The following is a 19949-nucleotide window of genomic DNA, read 5'->3' on the forward strand; positions in this document are numbered from 1 at the left end:
AACTTATCGTGCTATTATGAGACTGTAAGAGCGACATGTTTTCACTTGATGTGCTTTCGCTAGAGGAAGGTAAACAATCCGGACCAGCACAGGCTGTTCTCTCAGTTTTTACAGCTTTACTTCAATCTGGCGTCCGAAGACTTTCGATTCCTCGCGTTTTCTGCTTGTCTGCAGGAACAGGAACGTATTAGGACGATATAAAGCGATGCACCTTATATATAAAACCAGAAATATTTGGACACAGGTAGTACAAGAGAGTTTATTTATTTATATATGGATCTGGTGTCCATAAACTTTCGGGACGTGGCGTAATTCCGTCAAGGGCTGCGGGCGTCAGAATCGGGTGGAGAACCCGGCGAGCTCCAGTTTAGGGATGTCCCGTTCGTTTTTGAAGACGGCCCGAGTGATGCGACTGCTGGGACTTCCCTCCTTGCTGAGCCAGATCTTCCTGTGGAGAAGAAGAACCATCAACAGTTTAGGGAAGGCCGCTCAGAGATTCAGGCTGACTGATTTTCTCTGGTTACCGAGACGTCCTCTTTTCTCTGGCTCTCCGGAGCCTGATTTGGGTCAGGCCGCCCCTGGGTCCTGCAGCGGTCCTAAAATAGTCCAGAAAGCAGTAAAAGCAGGGCAGGGTGTGTGTGTGTGTGTGTGTGTGTGTGTGTGTGTGTGTGTGTGTGTGTGTGAGCGAATTCTAACATCTACAGGGTCAACAACTGTTCTTCGGTTCCAGCCGGGAACCTGTTCGGTTCAAAGCGGTTCAAGATCAGAACCGAATTCGTTCCAACTACAATGAGAGGGGACGCGACCAAAATACCTTCTGAGTGAATGTCCAGGTACATACAGAGATGTGAGAGATAATCACCGAGCAGCTGCTGTTAGAGTGTGTGTGTGTGTGTGTGTGTGTGTGTGTGTGTGTGTGTGAAGTGTGCGTAGGAGTGTACATGAATGAGTGTATGTGTGTATATGAGTGTGTGTGTGTGTGTGTGTGTGTGTATGCATGTAAATGTGAATATGAGTGTATGTGCGTAGGTAAATGTATAAGTGCGCATGTGTGTGTGTGTGTATGTGTATCTATATAAGTGTGTGTGTATCTTTATAAGTATATGAGTGTGTGTGTGTGTATCTACAGTATATAAGAATATGAGTGTGTGTGTGTGTGTGTGTGTGTGTGTGTGTGTGTGAACGTCCTCATCACTCACATCTCCTGGACCAGATCCTGGCGCCCCTGTACCTGCCCCACCACGGTGCCGCGGCCGGTGTTCTTCACCCAGCCGACCACGCCCAGGTTCAGTCCTTTCCTCTCGGTGTACTGAGGGACACAGGAAACCAACAGTTTGGGGAAGGCCCACGGGGAACGAGACGTATCCAAAGTGGGGAGTTTACTCACCATCCGGAAGCAGACCCCTGTGGAGAAAACAGAACCGAACAGAAAGGTGGAGTTATTCCGCTGCATACATGGCAACCTCGACCTTCTAAGAGGTGTCACAGGTTGCCAGAACTCAACTTATCCTGCACCAACGTTCTTAATAATGGCACCATTCGATTCGACAAGCAGCTCTAAACGTGGGGGCGAGGGGGTGAGGGGGTACAGCGAGCAATAATGCGGCGGGAGAGTAAATCTGTACCTTGAACGTGACCGAATATCTCGAAATCCACCGAGCGCAGGTCACCGCCGCCTGAACCGCTCTCCTCAGACATTCCGGAATGCTCCGGACCGCGCTGGTGCGAGGATATAGCCTCGGGATCGAGTGCCCTGCCGACTTGGCCTCCGCCGCAAAACTATTTATAGACGCCCTGCCGCTAAAAGCCCCGCCTGATTTACAGTCCGGTATGGGGGAACTCCGGCCGGCTCTGGCTGAAGGAAACCGACTGTGCCTGTTTGGAGGCCCGGCCAGGTCAACAGCGCCGTCTGGGATTTGAACTTGAGAGGCGTAGAATTGGCAGGTTAGAGCATCAGGCGAGCGCTCCTCCATGACTACATTCTGCAGGAAGCCTGTGCACATTCGGTAATATTATGGATTGTAGATGGTAAACGCTATAGCGTATACTCTAGCTATCCCTAACTGGGTCGTATCCAGTTCCCAAGCTGCTGCAGGAGAGCCGTACCTGACACGCCCCTCCTATGGATCGCTACTTTTCACCTACGTGAGGTGGGTTGCGCACTGCTCTCCGTTATTCATCATCTCTGCGCAGTGCCTCAACTGGCCAGCAGAGGCCGCTGTCCCACAACGCATACTGCACGAGGACCTGAAACATCTTCCTACCTAATAGTGTGGGTGGAGCGAAACGCCAGGACTCGAGAGTCCCAGACGACTAGGTTCAAATCTCGCCTCCAGTTACAGATCTCTCTCGCCCTGTGATGCATTGGCACCCTGGGTGTCCGGTTGGAATTCCTGCCCCCGTGTCACCCTGGTCAGGACTGATGAAGTTTCGGTAAAATATCGACCCTGATTTGGAGACATCCGAACTCTCGGTGCTCCGCTGCAGAGTCGAGTCACATCGGTATGCTCAGAGTGCCAACGTCTATTATTAGCACCCCAACTCCAGGCTTCAGAGAGCGAGGAAGGATCTTCAGAGGGATTTAGGTTCGGATTTCACTCGGTGGTGAACTGTTTGGTTTGGGTCGAGTCCTGTGGCAACCGGAGGTAAGTCGTGGCAGCAAGTCCTTACAAATAAATAGCAAACTATTATTTTAGTGTTGACAGTCTGAGGCACTGAAGGTCACTGAACGTTGCTGAGCATTCAGAAGGTCGCTGGACTGGTTGTTGGGCCCTTGAGCGAAACCCTCGATGGCTCGGATTGTATTTAGTCACAGGCGTTCTTTATCCGTTTACAGAACGATGCCTCTGCACCGAACCCGAGAGAAGAAGCAGGAGCGACGGCTAACGCTCAGTCAGCGGGCGTCCACTCCTCCTGATCGGGGATACGAATCAAGACGCCGAGGAGCAGAAAGGAACTCTCCAGATACCCTCCACAGAGACGACCTCCACACCATGCTCCTTCCGTCCCACTGCGACTCCCTCTTCACCTCGTTCCACGATTTAAAAGCTCGCGGCTTACTGCTGGACTGCACCCTCCAGGTCTCCGGTCACTCCCACCGGGTTCACAAACTCGTTCTCGCTTCGGTCAGCCGGAAAGCGGAAGAGTGGCTGAGCTCCGGGGAAACGAGGGTGGACGTCGACGAGCTGGCGGAGCCCGGGGGCGGCGTGTCCCCCGCGGGACTGGACGCCGTGCTGTGCTTCGCTTACTCTGGAGAAGCGGACGAAGCCAGAGATCCGAAGGAGGCCCTGCTAGCCTGCGGGTGCTTGGAGGCAGAGCGACTGGCGCAGGTCCGCAAGGCTGGGAATCCACCTAACGGAAGGGTGGAGAGGGGAAGAAACCTCGACGTGATCAAGACACTTTGGGAGAGACGTGTAGGTTGCGACGTCATCATGGAGGCTGACTCTGGAGAACAAATCCCAGGTAATCGTGATTCCGCTGCGTCCGTATTTAGGGGTCGCCAAGGCGGATCTGGTTTGCATTCCAGACTTGGCATAGTCCCTGGCGCAACCCTCCTATTTCTTGCCAGGCGACAAGTGTGTCTCCAAACTGCTAAGCATTAGCCATTCAATCATGTCAGCGGAGATACTCGACCGGCTGATAGCACAGCAGAGATTCGAACCCTAGATCCCCAGATCTCAGCAGTCTGATTACCGCTCACTGGATTCCTGTTCTTCTTTCTCTCTCAGCTCACCGCATCGTTCTCGCCGCAGGGGGGGACTACTTCCGAGCTCTTCTTTGCGGAGGGTTACGTGAATCCAACGAAGAGGTGGTGCGTCTCCGGGGCGTAGCATCCCCGGTGCTGAGATCTCTGCTCGAGTTCATCTACACCGGACAGTTAAGACTGAACTGGCGGAACGTCTGGGAGCTGACGGAAGCAACGCTGCAGTTCCAGCTTCCCGGGGCGAACACGCTGTGCCTGAAATTTCTTCGGGATCGCATGGATGACACGACGTGTCTGGACGCTCTGCTTCTAGCGGAGACTTTCGGGCTGGAGGAGCTCCGCAGGGCTGCGGTGGAGTACGCTTTGGGACACTTTCAGGGGCTCTTGGAGACGGAGAACTTTAAGGATCTCAGCTGCACTTTGCTGGAGCGTCTGCTCGACGGCGACGAGCTAATCGTCGACTCTGAGGTGGGATTGTACGGTTGGAAAGCTCTTAATCAAAGCATACTATTCGCTAACATAATGCTGGCACCCTGACCAAAATAGTTTCCACAACACCCTTGCTGGTACCCTGAGGAGCTTTCCTCGACTCCCTTGCTGATACCTTGAGGAGCTTTCCTCGACTCCCTTGCTGCTACCCCAAAGAGCTTTCCTTGACTCCCTTGCTTGTACCTTGAGTAGCTTTCCTCGACTCCCTTGCTTGTACCTTGAGTAGCTTTCCTCGACTCCCTTGTTTGTATCCTGAGGAGCTTTCCTCGACTCCCTTGCTGATATGTTGAGGAGCTTTCCTCGACTCCCTTGCTGCTACCCTAAGGAGCTTCCCTCGACTCCCTTGCTGGTACCCTAAGGAGCTTTCCTCGACTCCCTTGCTTGTACCCCAAAATGCTTTCCTAAAGCTAGTACCTTGAGGAGCTTTCCTCGACTCTCTTGCTGGTACCCTGAGCAACCACACCGGAGTTCCAGCGGCCACTGTTGACCTGCTGCTCTTCCTTGTCTCAGTTCCGGCTCTTGCTTTAGCGCCGTATTCCGTCTCTCATGTTGAAGAACGTCATTCAAATCACACCCTCTGTCTTCCTGTAGGTGGTGGCGTTCCGGGCTGCGGTGAGCTGGGTAGAGGAGGATCAAGCACTCCGATTAATCAGTCTACCACAGCTTCTCCAGAAGATCCGATTCCCCCTAATGACCCCACAAGAGCTGCAGGAGGTACAACAGTACAAAGTAGTGCTCTAACGGGTCACCTCACCGGTTAGTCGTAGCGATAGCGGCTTAATAACTATCAACTCTAAACCATTGACCCTTCCTTCCTTCCTTCCTTCCTGACCTTCTTACAGGTTCAGGGCTGCAGACTGCTGCGGAGGATTACAGAGGGAAGAGAAGTCTTGGACGCCGTGAGGAAGCTTCTGGAAGGCCAACACGGCGCGTTAGGATGTAAGCCACGTGTTCCAAAGCAGGTACGATGTGCTCGCCATATCGGATCTGGTCTTCAAACCAGACTCACAGTTTTTACTCCGGATTCCCTTCCTGACACAACCCTCCTATTTCTGTCCGGGCTTGGGACCTGCACTTAGAGTGCATCATCTTAGCAAGCTAGTGTGCCCCAATAAGTAGAGCCTTATTTAACAAGACCGCCTCATGGTTTCCGGTACCAGGATGTAAACGAAAGCGTCCCTTTCTCTGACAGGCGCTGGTGTTGGTCGGAGGCGACAGCGTGGATGACAATCTGGAGCGCCGGGAGACGAACAGTCGCTTGTGGTTTGCTCGGCGCTTCCTGGCTGGCGAGGAGCTCATCCGGACGATACAGTGGAGGCCCCTGGCTCGGCTCCCGGACCCCCCTCGACTCCGGCACTGCGCGTGCGTTCTTAATAACGACCTGTACGTACTGGGGGGTCGCAAGTACTACGGGAAGCTGGATATACTCAAATCTGCGGTGAGGTAAAAGAGGGAACGCTCGTTTTATTTGTTTATTAATACGGGATTTTACCCTTAGTGTGAGGGGGGTGTGTGTTTTAGATTTACCCCTGGCCAGAGGAAGTGGGAGCGTTTGGCAGACATGGCCAACCCCAGGGACTATTTCGCAGCCGTGTGTCAAGGAGGCAAGGTGTTCGTCCTGGGCGGCAACCGTGATGACACGAACTACCTAGACGTGGTTGAGTACTACACACCAGAAGACGATACCTGGAGGTACGCTTCACGCTTGCTGCCGCTTCTAGAACGTTTCTTTAGCGAATATTTCACCCGGATCTCTGCTTCTCGATAGGACGGCTCACCCTTTAGACACGCCCGTCTGTGGCCACGCTGCTACCGTTCTGGACGGTGAGATCTTCGTGTCGGGCGGTTGCGACACTCGTCTGCGCTGCCTCTCCTCCCTGCGGCGCTACGACCCAGTCGACGGCTGCTCCGCCCGAGCCCCCATGACGTGCGGATCCGGACGTGCGGGTCACGTGATGCTGGCCGCAGGAAACCGGCTGCTCGTGGCAGGAGGGCTGCAGCCCATGCGCCCGGGTTTCGGAGACCAGTTACAATGCGAGGCGTACAGTCCGGCGTGCGACTGCTGGACGCGCCTCGCCCTGCTGCCTCGACCCCACTTATCTCCCGCCGCCACGTCCGTCGACGGCCGGCTGTACGTCCTGGGCGGCTCCTCGGCCGACACGGCGCGCGACACTCCGTGGGTGTATCGTTACGACCCGCAGGATGATTCCTGGGAGAAACTGGGAACTATGCCGCGGCCGTATGCCGACCTGGCGGCATGTACGCTTCAGTTACCCACAAACCTCTGGGGCTAGGCTGCCTTCACATGGACGCTGTTGTTCTCCATTAAATGCAGTGAGAAGTATCTGTTGATGGACTGTACGCGGCGGCATTAGAGATGAGAATGGTTCATTTAGGCATGCACTTTTTAGACGCTCCCTTACTTCTTTCATTCAGTTTAATCTTTATGCACTTTTTAGACGCTCCCTAATTTCTTTAACGCAGTTTAACCTTTATGTGCTTTTTAGACGCTCCCTTATTTCTTAGATTCAGTTTTAGGTTCACGCACTTTTTTGACGCTCCCTAACTTCAACACAGTTTAATCTTTATGCAGTTTTTAGATGGTCCCTTACTGAAATGCAGTTTTTTTTTTCATGGACTTATAAGACGCTCCCTTACTTCTTAGATTCAGTTTAAGCTTCAGGCCCTTTTAAACGTTCTCTAACTTCTTTATGCACTTTAAGACGCTCCCTTACTTCAATGCAGTTTAACATTTATGCACTTTTTAGACGCCCCCTTAGTACTTCACTGCAGTTAAACCTCATATTTTATTTTATTTTGGGAGGGGGAGTCCTGATGCTTTATATTACTAATTATAAAAGCATGTATTGGTTTCTGAATCTCTTCTAGGGTAGGATTTGGGTGGTCAAGGGTGCCAGGCTTTTTTTTTTATTTATTTTTTTTTTTTTATTGAGGCACCAAGTGCAATGCAGTTCCACCAATTTACCACCAGGTGGCGCCAAATATTCATTCTAGTTTACATAAAGGGAGCATTAAACTCTGAACACGACTGATTTAGATTTAAATGACTATTATTATATATTATTTTTATTTTAATTTAACTTAAAGCACAATTTAGACTTTTAACATCAGAACTGCTTAAAATATTCATGAAAATGAGTCGTTTGTGTTAAAATAAATGCATTTTGACCTCCATGTATTAATAAAGCTGTGTGGTGAGTGAATGAGCGTGTTGTGCGTGTTTGTACCACCAGGTGGCAGCAAAGAGCTTCAGGCTCACAGAATCACCGGCGCGCTGAATAACGCTCACATGCTTCTTATGTGTTTGTGATTCTTATTACTATAGTATTATTATTATTATTATTATTATAAACCTACATTTACGGTATAAAGTGTTTATTCTCTCTCAGAAACGCGCTCATTTATTCCGCTTTACTGTGTTGGTTTACGGTTCGTGTTTCTGTTCGAAGTTCTCCTCGCTCCGTTAGCATGCTAGGCTAATTAGCCGCTTAGCTCAGTTTTATTTGGATTAAATTCATGATAAATGAAGCGACTTTGATGTAATAAAGATGAAGAACAGGAGCGGAGGAGCTACAGACCAGCGGCTCAAACACCGAGTCCAACAGGTGAGACTTTATACCGGGCTGTGTCCTAAATGCCTTTATAACCGGGCTGTGTCCTAAATGCCTTTATAACCGGGCTGTGTCCTAAATGCCTTTATAACAGGGCTGTGTTCTATTTAACCGGGCTGTGTCCTATATAACAGGGCTGTGTTCTATTTAACCGGGCTGTGTCCTAAATGCCTTTATAACCGGGCTGTGTCCTAAATGCCTTTATAACCGGGCTGTGTCCTAAATGCCTTTATACCGGGCTGTGTCCTAAATGCTTTTATAACAGGGCTGTGTTCTATTTAACCGGGCTGTGTCCTAAATGCCTTTATAACCGGGCTGTGTCCTAAATGCCTTTATAACCGGGCTGTGTCCTAAATGCCTTTATAACCGGGCTGTGTCCTAAATGCCTTTATAACAGGGCTGTGTTCTATTTAACCGGGCTGTGTCCTAAATGCATCTTTAACCGGGCTGTGTCCTATTTAACCGGGCTGTGTCCTATTTAACCGGGCTGTGTCCTATATAACAGGGCTGTGTTCTATTTTACCGGGCTGTGTCCTAAATGCCTTTATAACCGGGCTGTGTTTTATTTAACTGGGCTGTGTTCTAAATGCTTCTTTAACTGGGCTGTGTCCTAAATGTCTTTATAACCAGGCTGTGTTCTAAATGTTTCTTTAAACGGGCTGTGTCCTAAAAACTGTTTAACCGGACTGTGTCCGAAATGCTTCTTTAAATGGGCTGGTGACCCCTGACCCTGAATAGGTGAGAATATTAAACATGAACCCCTTTGTGTCTGTTCGGTTCTAGTACCTGAAGTCCAGTAACAGTCAGTACGTGGATATTTCAGCCGTGGCTGCGGATCTTCAGCGGCTCTACAGGTCAGAATCTCCACTTAATAATAATAATAATAATAAATAATTATAATAAATAATAATATAAAATACTAACAGATTATCAAACTTATAAAATATAATACAATTAATGTAATAAATAGTAATTAATGTAAATAAAATTATAATGTAAAGTATATAATAATAATAAGTGATTATAATAAATAATAAAATCAGAAAGTTATAATGAAGAATAATATAAAATACGAACAGATAATAAAACTTATAAAATGTAATACAGTTAATTTAATAAATAATTATATAAAATTATTGAAATTAATGTAAAAATAATAAAACCAGTAATGAAAAAGTACTATTTATTTAAAATGTCATTAACATAATAAAGCTAAATATGATTTAGTGCAAACTGCTTATATCAGTCAAGGTTTATTATTAACTTCATTATCATAAAACTTATTAGGAAAATAATAATTAAAAAATAATAATAATCCAATACAAATGTCATTTAAATAATAATGCTACATATAATAATGAAATTTGCAATAATAATAATTTTAAACGTTATAATAATAAAACTGATAATGAAATACAATAATAATTAATTATTCATGTTTAAAATTCACTTAAAATAAATTAATAAATAACATTATATTAACAAAACAAATAATGAAAGTAATAACAATTTTAAACAATTTAAAATGTATTAAAAATTTATTAGACATATTTATTATATTTATAATGAAATAATATAATAATCATAATGATTTAGTGTCTGATTTATTTCCCATGGTGCTCGGCGGTGACTCGATGGCGTGACCCTGGCAGGATCGATTACGGCCGGCGGAATAAAACCGCCTTCAGGATCCAGGTGGAGAAAGGTACGAGCACCAGATCAGATCTAATCCTGTGTTACCAGTGTTCACCACCGGGGGGCGCCAGAGCGAGATATCACTGTTTATATAAGAGTGTGTGTGTGTGTGTGTGTGTGTGTGTGTGTGTGTGTGTGTGTGTGTGTGCAGTGTACGACGTGATACACACCGAGTCTGGACTCTCGCCGCCGGAGGAGGAACACTCGGCTAAGAGGGCGCGGCGTAGCCAGGAGGATTCTGGGTAAGTGACGCGCAGCCACTGGGGGACGTGAGCACTAGGGGGCGGGACGTGTGTTGAGCAGTTGTTGTTCCCGGTGTGTTTCAGGGAGGACGGCGGCGCCCCGAGCGACAGCACCGACAGCGAGGAGGACGAGGACGAGGACTCCACCGAACGCGAGGTGAGCGTCATCGAAACGCCACGCCCCGTGTCATGTGACCCCCCCCCCCCCCCCCCCGCCTGACCCCGAGTCATGTGACCCCCCTCCGCCTGACCCCGAGTGTTGTCGGTTTCTCGTCTCCAGCAGAGCACCGATCACATGAACGGCTCCCTGAAGTCGCTCTACTCCAGGGGGAACCCGGCGGCCCCGGAGGACGGGGCCCCGCGGAGAGGGCCCCGCCCCGCCCCCGCTACAGGGGCGTCGCCGCCGCCGCCGGGCGGGTGGTTCATCGATACGAGCGGGAGCAGAGATCGGGAGGAGGGCGGACTGATCGATCTGTGTGGCGAGGCGCCAGCCAGCACCGCCAGGGCAGACGTGAGGCTCTCATTATTATACGTTCATGATGTGTGTGGGTATACAATCACTGACTGTAGCTAATGTGCTCCTCGAGTACGGTGGCGGGAGCATCACACACAGGCGCCGGTGTGGGAATACAATCACTTACTGTAGCTAATGTGCTCCTCAAGTACGGTGGTGGGAGCATCACACACAGGCGCCGGTGTGGGTATACAATCACTGACTGTAGCTAATGTGCTCCTCGAGTACGGTGGTGGGAGCATCACACACAGGCGCCGGTGTGGGTATACAATCACTGACTGTAGCTAATGTGCTCCTCAAGTACGGTGGTGGGAGCATCACACACAGGCGCCGGTGTGGGTATACAATCACTAACTGTAGCTAATGTGCTCCTCAAGTACGGTGGTGGGAGCATCACACACAGGCGCCGGTGTGGGTATACAATCACTAACTGTAGCTAATGTGCTCCTCAAGTACGGTGGTGGGAGCATCACACACAGGCGCCGGTGTGGGTATACAATCACTGACTGTAGCTAATGTGCTCCTCGAGTACGGTGGTGGGAGCATCACACACAGGCGCCGGTGTGGGTATACAATCACTTACTGTAGCTAATGTGCTCCTCAAGTACGGTGGTGGGAGCATCACACACAGGCACTGGTGTGGGTATACAATCACTAACTGTAGATCATAATAATGCTACAAAGACACAAGGCAGCGATTTTTAGCATAAACACACACACACTTTTGGGACGATACGCAGGTGTCCCAATACTTCTGACCACGTGTGCTTTATCTCGTACCATCCTCATTCCAGAAGGAGTCGAATCCGCCGGCGCCGGAGCCCGAACACAAGCCCAGGAGGAGCAGGAAGAAAGAGAAGAGAAGAAGAGACGCGGAGGGCAAAGACGGCGACGCCGAGGCGGCGGCTAAAAAAGGTGCGGCGTTTTCGGGCGGAGTTCCTCATAACACGACTGCTGCGCTCACGACCTCTGCTGGCTGATGGGGGGATGACGGGGATCTCCGTACGAACCCGGTTACAGGGGAAGAGAAGCGGTACAGCTGATGATTAACGTTTGTGTCTGATTCAGGTCGGATCAAGACCCCCGAGCTTCAGCGCTCCAGCGTCAAGTTCGAAGACGTGGGCGGCAACGAGGAGACTCTGACGGTGCGTCCCGACTTTCAAACGCTATCAAACCAAAAGTATGTGGACACCTGCTCATTTGCTCAGGGGCCCGACAGAGGGTGATTAGACGGGGGCGTCCACATACTTATGGTTATCCGTTTCCCATTGTTCACCCAGGAACTTTTTTAGGAGTTGTGCAAGCTGCTGATCCACCTGCGCCATCCCGAACCTTTTTAGGAACTTTTTTAGGAACCTTTTTAGGAACTTTCTTAGGAACTTTTTTAGGAACCTTTTTAGGAACTTTTTTAGGAACCTTCTTAGGAACTTTTTCAGGAACTTTCTTAGGAACTTTTTTAGGAACTTTTTTAGGAACCTTCTTAGGAACTTTTTCAGGAACTTTCTTAGGAACTTTTTTAGGAACCTTTTTAGGAACTTTTTTAGGAACTTTCTTAGGAACCTTTTTAGGAACTTTTTTAGGAACCTTTTTAGGAACCTTCTTAGGAACTTTTTTTAGGAACCTTTTTAGGAACTTTCTTAGAAACTTTTTTAGGAACTTTCTTAGGAACTTAGGAACTTTTTTAGGAACCTTTTAAGAACTTTCTTAGGAACCTTTTAGGAACTTTTTTAGGAACTTTTTTGGGAACCTACTTAGGAACCTTACTAGGAACCTTCTTGGGAACCTACTTAGAAACATTCTTAGGAAGCTTATTAGGAACCTTCTTGAGAACCTTATTAGGAACCTTCTTGGGAACTTTTTTGGGAACCTTTTTAGGAACTTTCTTAGGAACTTTTTTTGGAACTTTTTTAGGAACTTTCTTAGGAACTTTTTTAGAAACCTTTTTAGGAACTTTCTTAGGAACTTTTTTAGGAACCTTTTTAGGAACTTTCTTAGAAACTTTCTTAGGAACTTTTTTAGGAACCTTCTTAGGAACTTTTTTAGGAACCTTTTAGGAACTTTCTTAGAAAGTTTTTTAGGAACCGTTTTAGGAACTTTTTTTAGGAACCTTTTTAGGAACTTTCTTAGGAACTTTTTTGGGAACCTACTTAGGAACCTTACTAGGAACCTTCTTGGGAACCTACTTAGAAACATTCTTAGGAAGCTTATTAGGAAGCTTATTAGGAACCTTCTTGAGAACCTTATTAGGAACCTTCTTGGGAACTTTTTTGGGAACCTACTTAGGAACCTTTTTGGGAACCTTTCTAGGAACTTTTTGGGAACCTTTTTGAGAACCTTCTTGGGAACCTATTTAGGAACCTTCTTGAGAACCTTCTTAGGAACCTTCTTAGTATAAAAAAAGGTATGTAGACACCTGCTCATTTGCTCAGGGGCCCGACAGAGGGTGATTAGACGGGGCGTCCACAAACTTATGGTTATCCGTTTGACCCTGGTCTCTATTTTGTAGGAGCTGTGCAAGCTGCTGATCCACCTGCGCCACCCCGAGGTGTACCAGCAGCTGGGGGTGGTGCCGCCCCGGGGCTTCCTTCTCCACGGGCCGCCCGGCTGTGGCAAGACGCTCCTGGCTCAGGCCGTCGCCGGGGTAAGTGTGGCGGCGGGTGCATCGTTAATACTACCGCTCAGGGGCCCAAAGGTGGGCACGTAATAGTGGTACAAAAAGCAAAAACATGAAACCTACAGTGAAGTACGGTGGTGGGAGCATCACTAATAGACGAGCATGTTTGTGGTTGTAGGAGATGGACCTGCCCATGCTGAAGGTCTCGGCCCCGGAGCTGGTCTCGGGCATCTCGGGGGAGTCGGAGCAGAAGCTGCGCGAGCTGTTCGAGCAGGCCGTGGTGAGTGGGCGTGGCGAGTGGGCGTGGTGAGTGGGCGTGGCGAGTGGGCGTGGTCATCATGACCGTGCGTAACCGGATCTGCTCAGTGTGTGTGTGTGTGTGTGTGTGTGTGTGTGTGTGTACAGAGCAGCGCCCCCTGCATCATGTTCATAGACGAGATCGACGCCATCACGCCCAAGCGAGAGGTGGCATCCAAGGACATGGAGCGGCGGATGGTCGCCCAGCTGCTCACCTGCATGGACGGTGAGTGGCATCAAGATATCACACACCACCTACACATGAGGGGTCGGGTTCGGGTCCTAGGACGTGCACTCTGGGGTCATCAAGAAGGTCGAACCTGCTTAGGAACTTTCTTAGGAACCTTCTTGGGAACCTTTTTGAGAACCTTCTTAGGAGAACTGTCTTGGGAAGCTTATTAGGAACCTTATTAGAAACCTACTTGAGAACCTTCTTGGGAACCTTCTTGAGAAGCTTATTAGAAACCTTATTAGGAACCTTCTTAGGATCCTTCTTAGAAACCTTATGAGGAACCTACTTGAGAACCTTCTAGGGAACCTTCTTGAGATGCTTATTAGGAACCTTATTAGGAACCTTCTTGGAAACCTTATTAGGAACCTACTTGAGAACCTTCTTGGGAACCTTCTTGAGAAGATTATTAGGAACTTTATTAGAAACCTACTTGAGAACCTTCTTGGAAACCTTATTAGAAACCTACTTGAGAACCTTTTTGGGAACCTTCTTGGAAACCTTATTAGGAACCTACTTGAGAACCTTCTTGGGAACCTTCTTGAGAAGCTTATTAGAAACCTTATTAGGAACCTTATTAGAAACCTACTTGAGAACCTTCTTGGGAACCTTCTTGGAAACCTCATTAGGAACCTACTTGAGAACCTTCTTGGGAACCTTCTTGAGAAGCTTATTAGAAACCTTATTAGGAACCTTATTAGAAACCTACTTGAGAACCTTCTTGGGAACCTTCTTGAGAAGCTTATTAGAAACCTTATTAGGAACCTACTTGAGAACCTTCTTGGGAACCTTCTTGAGAAGCTTATTAGGAACCTTCTTGAGAAGCTTATTAGAAATCTTATTAGGAACCTTATTAGAAACCTACTTGAGAACCTTCTTGGGAAGCTTATTAGGAACCTTCTTAGAAACCTTATGAGGAACCTACTTGAGAACCTTCTAGGGAACCTTCTTGAGAAGCTTATTAGGAACCTTATTAGGAACCGTATTAGGAACCTACTTAGGAACCGTATTAGGAACCTGCTTAGGAACCTTCTTGGGAACCTTATTAGGAACCTTCTTAGAAACCTTCTTAGGAGAACTGTCTTGGGAAGCTTATTAGGAACCTTATTAGGAACCTTATTAGAAACCTACTTGAGAACCTTCTTGGGAAGCTTATTAGGAACTTTCTTAGGAACCTACTTAGGAACCGTATTAGGAACCTTCTTGGGAAGCTTATTAGGAACTTGGGACAGTATGATATAAATCAGAATATCGATGTTTGGTGTTTTTGGTAGCAACACTCGGTGATTGATGTCCCGCCTTTCCTCCACAGATCTGAACTCCCTCTCCGTCCCGGCGCAGGTCCTGGTGATCGGAGCTACCAACCGCCCGGACTCTCTAGACCCGGCTCTGAGGAGGGCGGGGCGCTTCGACCGGGAGATCTGTCTGGGAATCCCCGACGAGGGAGCGCGACTCAGGTAGGAGAACTGGTAATCCAGCTACTCCGTCCACCACTGTGATCAACAGGTTTTCAGATGATAATAATCGAGAGGGCGTCCGTATATTTCTGTCACGTTTGTTTATTCCCGGCGGCAGGATCCTCCAGACTCTCTGTCGCAGGCTGAAGCTCCCGGCGGAGTTCGACTTCCTGAAACTGGCGCGCCTCACCCCGGGCTACGTGGGCGCGGACCTGATGGCGCTGTGCCGCGAGGCCGCCATGAGCGCCGTGAACAGGGTGCTGCTGCGGCGGACGGGCACGCCGAGCGACGCCGGGGGAGCGGAGGGGGGCGTGGCGGAGGCTTCGGACGCTTCGACGGGCCAGCAGGGGGAGCTGGAGCGGCTGCTCTGCCTGCTGAGGACCAGCGAGTCTCTGAGCGAGGACCAGCTCGCCGGGCTCTGCGTCCTCATGGACGACTTCCGGGCGGCGCTGGGCAGCGTCCAGCCCTCGGCCAAGCGCGAGGGGTTCGCCACCGTGCCCGACGTCACCTGGGAGGACGTGGGCGCCCTGCAGGACATCCGGGACGAGCTGGCCATGGCCATCCTGGTACGCCGCACAGATAAGACCCTGGGGATGTGAACCCACACCCTTCTGTAACACGGTGTGTGTGTGTGTGTGTGTGTGTGTGTTTAGGCGCCCGTCCGGAGCCCGGAGCAGTTCAGGGCGCTGGGTCTGAACGCCCCCGCCGGAGTGCTGCTAGCCGGACCCCCGGGGTGTGGAAAGACCCTGCTCGCGAAAGTAAGTGAACCTTGTGCTAGTGCGCGGCGGCTCTCCTCCGCCAGTGCAAGGTGTTAGCATGCTAGCAGGACTGACCCTCGACGTTTCCCCGCAGGCCGTCGCCAACGAGTCGGGATTGAACTTCATATCCGTCAAGGGACCCGAGCTGCTGAACATGGTGAGCGACCCGAGCGCCCGTCCGAAAGCCCGCCCGTCCGCCCCGCCCCGGGCCGAGCCTGACCACGCCTTCTTTCTCTCCCGCAGTACGTGGGCGAGAGCGAGCGGGCCGTCCGCCAGGTGTTCCAGAGGGGGCGCAACTCCGCGCCGTGCGTCATCTTCTTCGACGAGGTCGACGCCCTCTGCCCCCGGCGCTCCGGCCACGAGGTGAGTCCGTTTAGTCGTTCCCGGTTCCCACGGACCAGCACGCGCCCTCCCCCCCACACGGAGGCTCGCTCACGTCCGTCTGCTCCCCACGCCCACATCGACTCGCGCCGACGCCCGCCCGCGCTAAAGCTAACGTTTTGCATGGAGCAGGTCGTGGCGTCTCCATTCAGCCGCGTCCTGATTTGCGTGTGTTTGCATGAGGCTTCAGCTCAGAAGCTCCCAATAAACGCTACGCGGTCAGGACACCACAGATCAGGAGGTACTGACCGACAAACTGACCAAAAGTAATAAAAAAAACTACCAAACTGACCACAAAACTACCAAACCAACCAACAAACTGACCAAAAGTAATCAAAAAACGACCAAACTGACCAACAAACTGACTTAAAGTAATCAAAACTCTTCCAACCCAACCACAAAACTACCAAACCAACCAACAAACTACCAAACCAACCAATAAACTACCAAACCAACCAATAAACTACCAAACCGACCAATAACTTGACCAAAAGTAATAAAAAACCTACCAAACTGACCAAAAACAACCAAACTTGGCAAAACCAACCACTAAACTACCAGACCAACCAATAAACTGATTTTAAGTAATCAAAAAACTACCAAACTAATAAAAAAATTTCAAACTTAGCAAAACCAACCAATAAACTACTAATCCAACCAAAAAAACTGACCTAAAATCGTCAAAAAACTACCAAACCAACCAATAAACTACCAAACTTAGCAAAACCAACCACAAAACTACCAAACCTACCAAACTACTCATTAAACTACTAACCAATAAAAAAACTACCAGACCTATCAAAAACTACAAAAACAAAGTATCAAAAACAAACTACCAAATCTAACAAAACTACAAAATTACCAGAAACTACCAAAACAACCAACAACCACAAAAACTACCCACAACTACCTAAACTAAAAAACAATCAATCAAAACTACCAAAAACAACGAACCTACCAAAGACAACCAAAGGTCTGGTAGTTTTGGTAGTTTCGCTTGTACAAAAGACCGAAACTACTAAAACAAAGTATCAACCAACCTACCAAACTTAACACGACCATGAAATTACCGTAACAAACTACCAAATTACATAAACTACCAAAACTGTCTATCGACTACTAACTCTACCGAAACAAGCAACCAAAACTACCAACAACTACCAAGCTCACCAAAACCAAACAAGCAAAGCGTTTGTAGTTTTGGTAGTTTGTTGTAATAGTTTTTGGTTGTTTTTGTAGTTTTGTTTTTACAAACAACCAAAACTACCAAACCAATCAAAAACTACTAAAACAACTACCACAACAAAGTACCACCAAACGACAAAATTATCATAACAAACTACCAAAACAACAAACTACCAAAACAACCAACTACCAACCTGCTAAAAGTACTAAAACAACCAAAATTACAAAAACTACCAAAACTACACCAAGTTCTAACTCCAGTTCCAAAACTACAAAAACAACCAAATTAACCAAAACCACTTTTTGCTGTTTGGTAGTTTGTTGTTTGTGGTAGTTTTGGTGGTCTGTTTTAGTAGTTTTTGATTGAATTGGTTGTTTTTGGTAGTTTGTATAAACAAAACTACAAAAATGACCAAAACTACCAAACCCAAACGATGAGCCAGATCAGTCAGATAGTTCAGTGTTTACCGAGGCCAGAAGTATGTGGACGCCAAACTGCAACCACACCGACCCGGATACTTCCGGTACATGAGAAAGGATTAGAGATGAGCTGACCGTGTGTACGTGTTGTGTTTGCCCGCGGTCAGTCCGGTGCCAGCGTGCGGGTGGTGAACCAGCTGCTGACGGAGATGGACGGCCTGGAGTCGCGCCGGCAGGTCTTCATCATGGCCGCCACCAACCGGCCCGGTAAGAAACGCCGCCGCGCCCTTTAATCGCCACGTTTATTTATTGGTGGGTCGTTTGTGACGCTTGCGTGACCCGCCCCCAGACATCATCGATCCCGCCGTGCTCCGCCCGGGCCGCCTGGATAGGACCCTGTACGTGGGGTTACCTCCCCCAGAGGACAGACACGCCATACTGCTAACCATCACAAAGGTGAGTGGAGAGAGAGGCTAGCGCGCCGAGCGGAGGACGCCAGCGTCGCGGTTAGGTTAACGGTGTGGTGGAATGTGTCGCAGGGGGGCACCAGACCCGCTCTGGCGCCCGACGTGAGCCTGGCGGAGATCGCCCACGACGACCGGTGCGAGTGTTTCACGTGAGTATAACCGCCACCCAACACCGGCACTCTGTTGCTAAGGCGTCGCTAGGTAGCGTATGCAGAGATGCTCCCACCACCGTACTTCACAGCAGGTTCTGAATCTGATCTTATATATATATATACGGTATATATACACACACATTATCATACACTATATGATCAAAAGTATTGGGACACCACTTCTAATCCTGAACACACAGATGATCCACTGTGTGTGTGTGTGTGTGTGTGTGTAGGGGCGCGGACCTGTCGGCGCTGGTCCGAGAGGCCTCGGTTAACGCCCTACGAGCCCGTCTGTGCTCCCGGACCGGCGGCGGACCCTCAGGTAACAACAACACCTCCACCTCCGCCCCCCCCACAGACCCGCCCGTCACCGCCCCCCCCGGTCCCGCCCAGGACGTACGGGTCAGCAGGCAGAACTTCGAAGACGCCTTCAAGAAGGTGCGGCCGTCCGTCTCCAAAAAGGTGAGGAACCCTGAGAGGAACCTTCATTCCACCTAGTCGAAAGTATCTGGACGGCACTTTTTACCACAGACGCCTCCATCCTGCTCTAAGTTATGATATTTGCAAGGAGCCGATTGGCCGAGCTTTATTCCACCCGGTCAAAAGTATTTGGACGGCACTTTACACCACACACAACCTGAGGAACCTTGAGAGGAACCAGACTGAGCAGGACCTCCATCCTGCTGTATATGGTGACATTTCAATGTTCCTGATTGGCTGAGCTTCATTCTGACCCTAGTCAAAAGTATTTGGACGGCACTTTATACCACACACAACCTGAGGAACCTTGCTAGGAACCTTGAGAGGAATTAGAGTGAGCAGGACCTCCATCCTGCTGTATATTATAACATTTGCAAGGTGCTGATTGGCTGAGGTTTATTCCGCCTGGTCAAAAGTATTAGGACGGCACTTTTTTTTTTAACACAGATACCCTGAGAAACCTTGAGAGGAACCCTGATAGGAACCTTAAGAGGAACCAGGTTGAGCAGGACCCTTATCTTCTTGTATATTATGGTATTTGATTGGCTGAGCTTCATTCTGCTTAGTCAAAAGTATTTGGACGGCACTTTTTACCACAGTCACCCTGAGGAACCTTTATAGGATGGAGGTCCTGCTCAGCCTAGTTCCTCTACTGTATTATAATATCTGGATGGTCCTGATTGGCTGAGCTTTATTCCACCTGGTCAAAAGTATATGGACGGCACTTTTTACCAGAGAAACGATGAGAAACCTTGAGAGGAACCAGGTTGAGCAGGACCTCCATCCTGCTGTATATGGTGATATATGGATGGTGCTGATTGGCTAAGCTTCTACCTAGTCAAAAGTATTTGGACGGCACTTTATACCACACACAACCTGAGGAACCTTGAGAGGAATTAGAGTGAGCAGGACCTCCATCCTGCTGTATATTATGGTATTTGGATGGTGCTGATTGGCTGAGGTTTATTCCACCTGGTCAAAAGTATCTGGACGGCACTTTATACCACAGACACCCTAAAAAACCTTGAGAGGAACTTTAACCTTTAAAGCCAAGTATTTGAGGTAAATGTGAGGAACCGTGAGATCTGACGTCTCTTGCTCGTGTTCTCCGTGCAGGACCAGGCGATGTACGAGAAGCTGAGAGAATCCCTGAGCAGATGAAGACCTCGCGTCCCTTCCCGCGTCTAGGACCCACCAAATAAAACGTGAACGTGATCAAACTCGACACGGA

General features: G+C 48.9%; 3 protein-coding genes across 8 annotated transcripts; 2 read left to right on the forward strand and 1 right to left on the reverse strand.

The window, feature by feature from the left end:
• Positions 1-245: 245 nt before the first annotated feature.
• Positions 246-8685, reverse strand: LOC134326623 (acylphosphatase-2-like). 3 transcript variants are annotated; one of them, XM_063008789.1, is made up of 4 exons: positions 8611-8685; positions 1388-1404; positions 1200-1309; positions 246-448 (listed from the first exon to the last, which is right to left on the reverse strand). In XM_063008789.1, exons 2-4 carry the CDS (start codon positions 1388-1390, stop codon positions 334-336), a joined length of 228 nt encoding a protein of 75 aa, XP_062864859.1. In that variant the 5' UTR covers positions 1391-1404; positions 8611-8685; the 3' UTR covers positions 246-333. The 3 variants fall into 3 exon arrangements, with proteins under 3 accessions (XP_062864859.1, XP_062864858.1, XP_062864857.1); XM_063008788.1 differs by lacking the exon at positions 8611-8685 and adding an exon at positions 1626-1752; XM_063008787.1 differs by lacking the exon at positions 8611-8685 and adding an exon at positions 1626-1763 and having other exon boundaries at positions 1200-1404.
• On the forward strand, positions 2212-7406 carry LOC134326620 (kelch-like protein 33). Of its 2 annotated transcripts, XM_063008785.1 has the most exons (8): positions 2212-2645; positions 2837-3462; positions 3729-4171; positions 4784-4906; positions 5035-5154; positions 5385-5635; positions 5714-5884; positions 5961-7406. In XM_063008785.1, the coding sequence occupies exons 2-8, from the start codon at positions 2841-2843 to the stop codon at positions 6484-6486; spliced, it is 2256 nt and encodes a 751-aa protein (XP_062864855.1). In that variant the 5' UTR covers positions 2212-2645; positions 2837-2840; the 3' UTR covers positions 6487-7406. The 2 variants fall into 2 exon arrangements, with proteins under 2 accessions (XP_062864855.1, XP_062864854.1); XM_063008784.1 differs by lacking the exon at positions 2212-2645 and having other exon boundaries at positions 2750-3462.
• On the forward strand, positions 7543-19943 carry nvl (nuclear VCP like). Of its 3 annotated transcripts, none has more exons than XM_063008781.1 (21): positions 7543-7818; positions 8608-8678; positions 9477-9529; positions 9671-9761; positions 9846-9918; positions 10042-10272; positions 11070-11190; positions 11344-11420; positions 12782-12916; positions 13068-13169; positions 13295-13412; positions 14728-14872; positions 14991-15438; positions 15526-15630; positions 15725-15787; positions 15874-15993; positions 17784-17883; positions 17966-18072; positions 18156-18232; positions 18472-18700; positions 19835-19943. In XM_063008781.1, the coding sequence occupies exons 1-21, from the start codon at positions 7762-7764 to the stop codon at positions 19877-19879; spliced, it is 2568 nt and encodes an 855-aa protein (XP_062864851.1). In that variant the 5' UTR covers positions 7543-7761; the 3' UTR covers positions 19880-19943. The 3 variants fall into 3 exon arrangements, with proteins under 3 accessions (XP_062864851.1, XP_062864853.1, XP_062864852.1); XM_063008783.1 differs by having other exon boundaries at positions 11073-11190; XM_063008782.1 differs by having other exon boundaries at positions 10045-10272.
• The last annotated feature ends 6 nt before the right edge of the window (positions 19944-19949 follow it).

This window comes from Trichomycterus rosablanca, chromosome 14 (assembly GCF_030014385.1).
Source record: "Trichomycterus rosablanca isolate fTriRos1 chromosome 14, fTriRos1.hap1, whole genome shotgun sequence".
In the NCBI taxonomy this organism is placed as follows: Eukaryota; Metazoa; Chordata; class Actinopteri; order Siluriformes; family Trichomycteridae; genus Trichomycterus; species Trichomycterus rosablanca.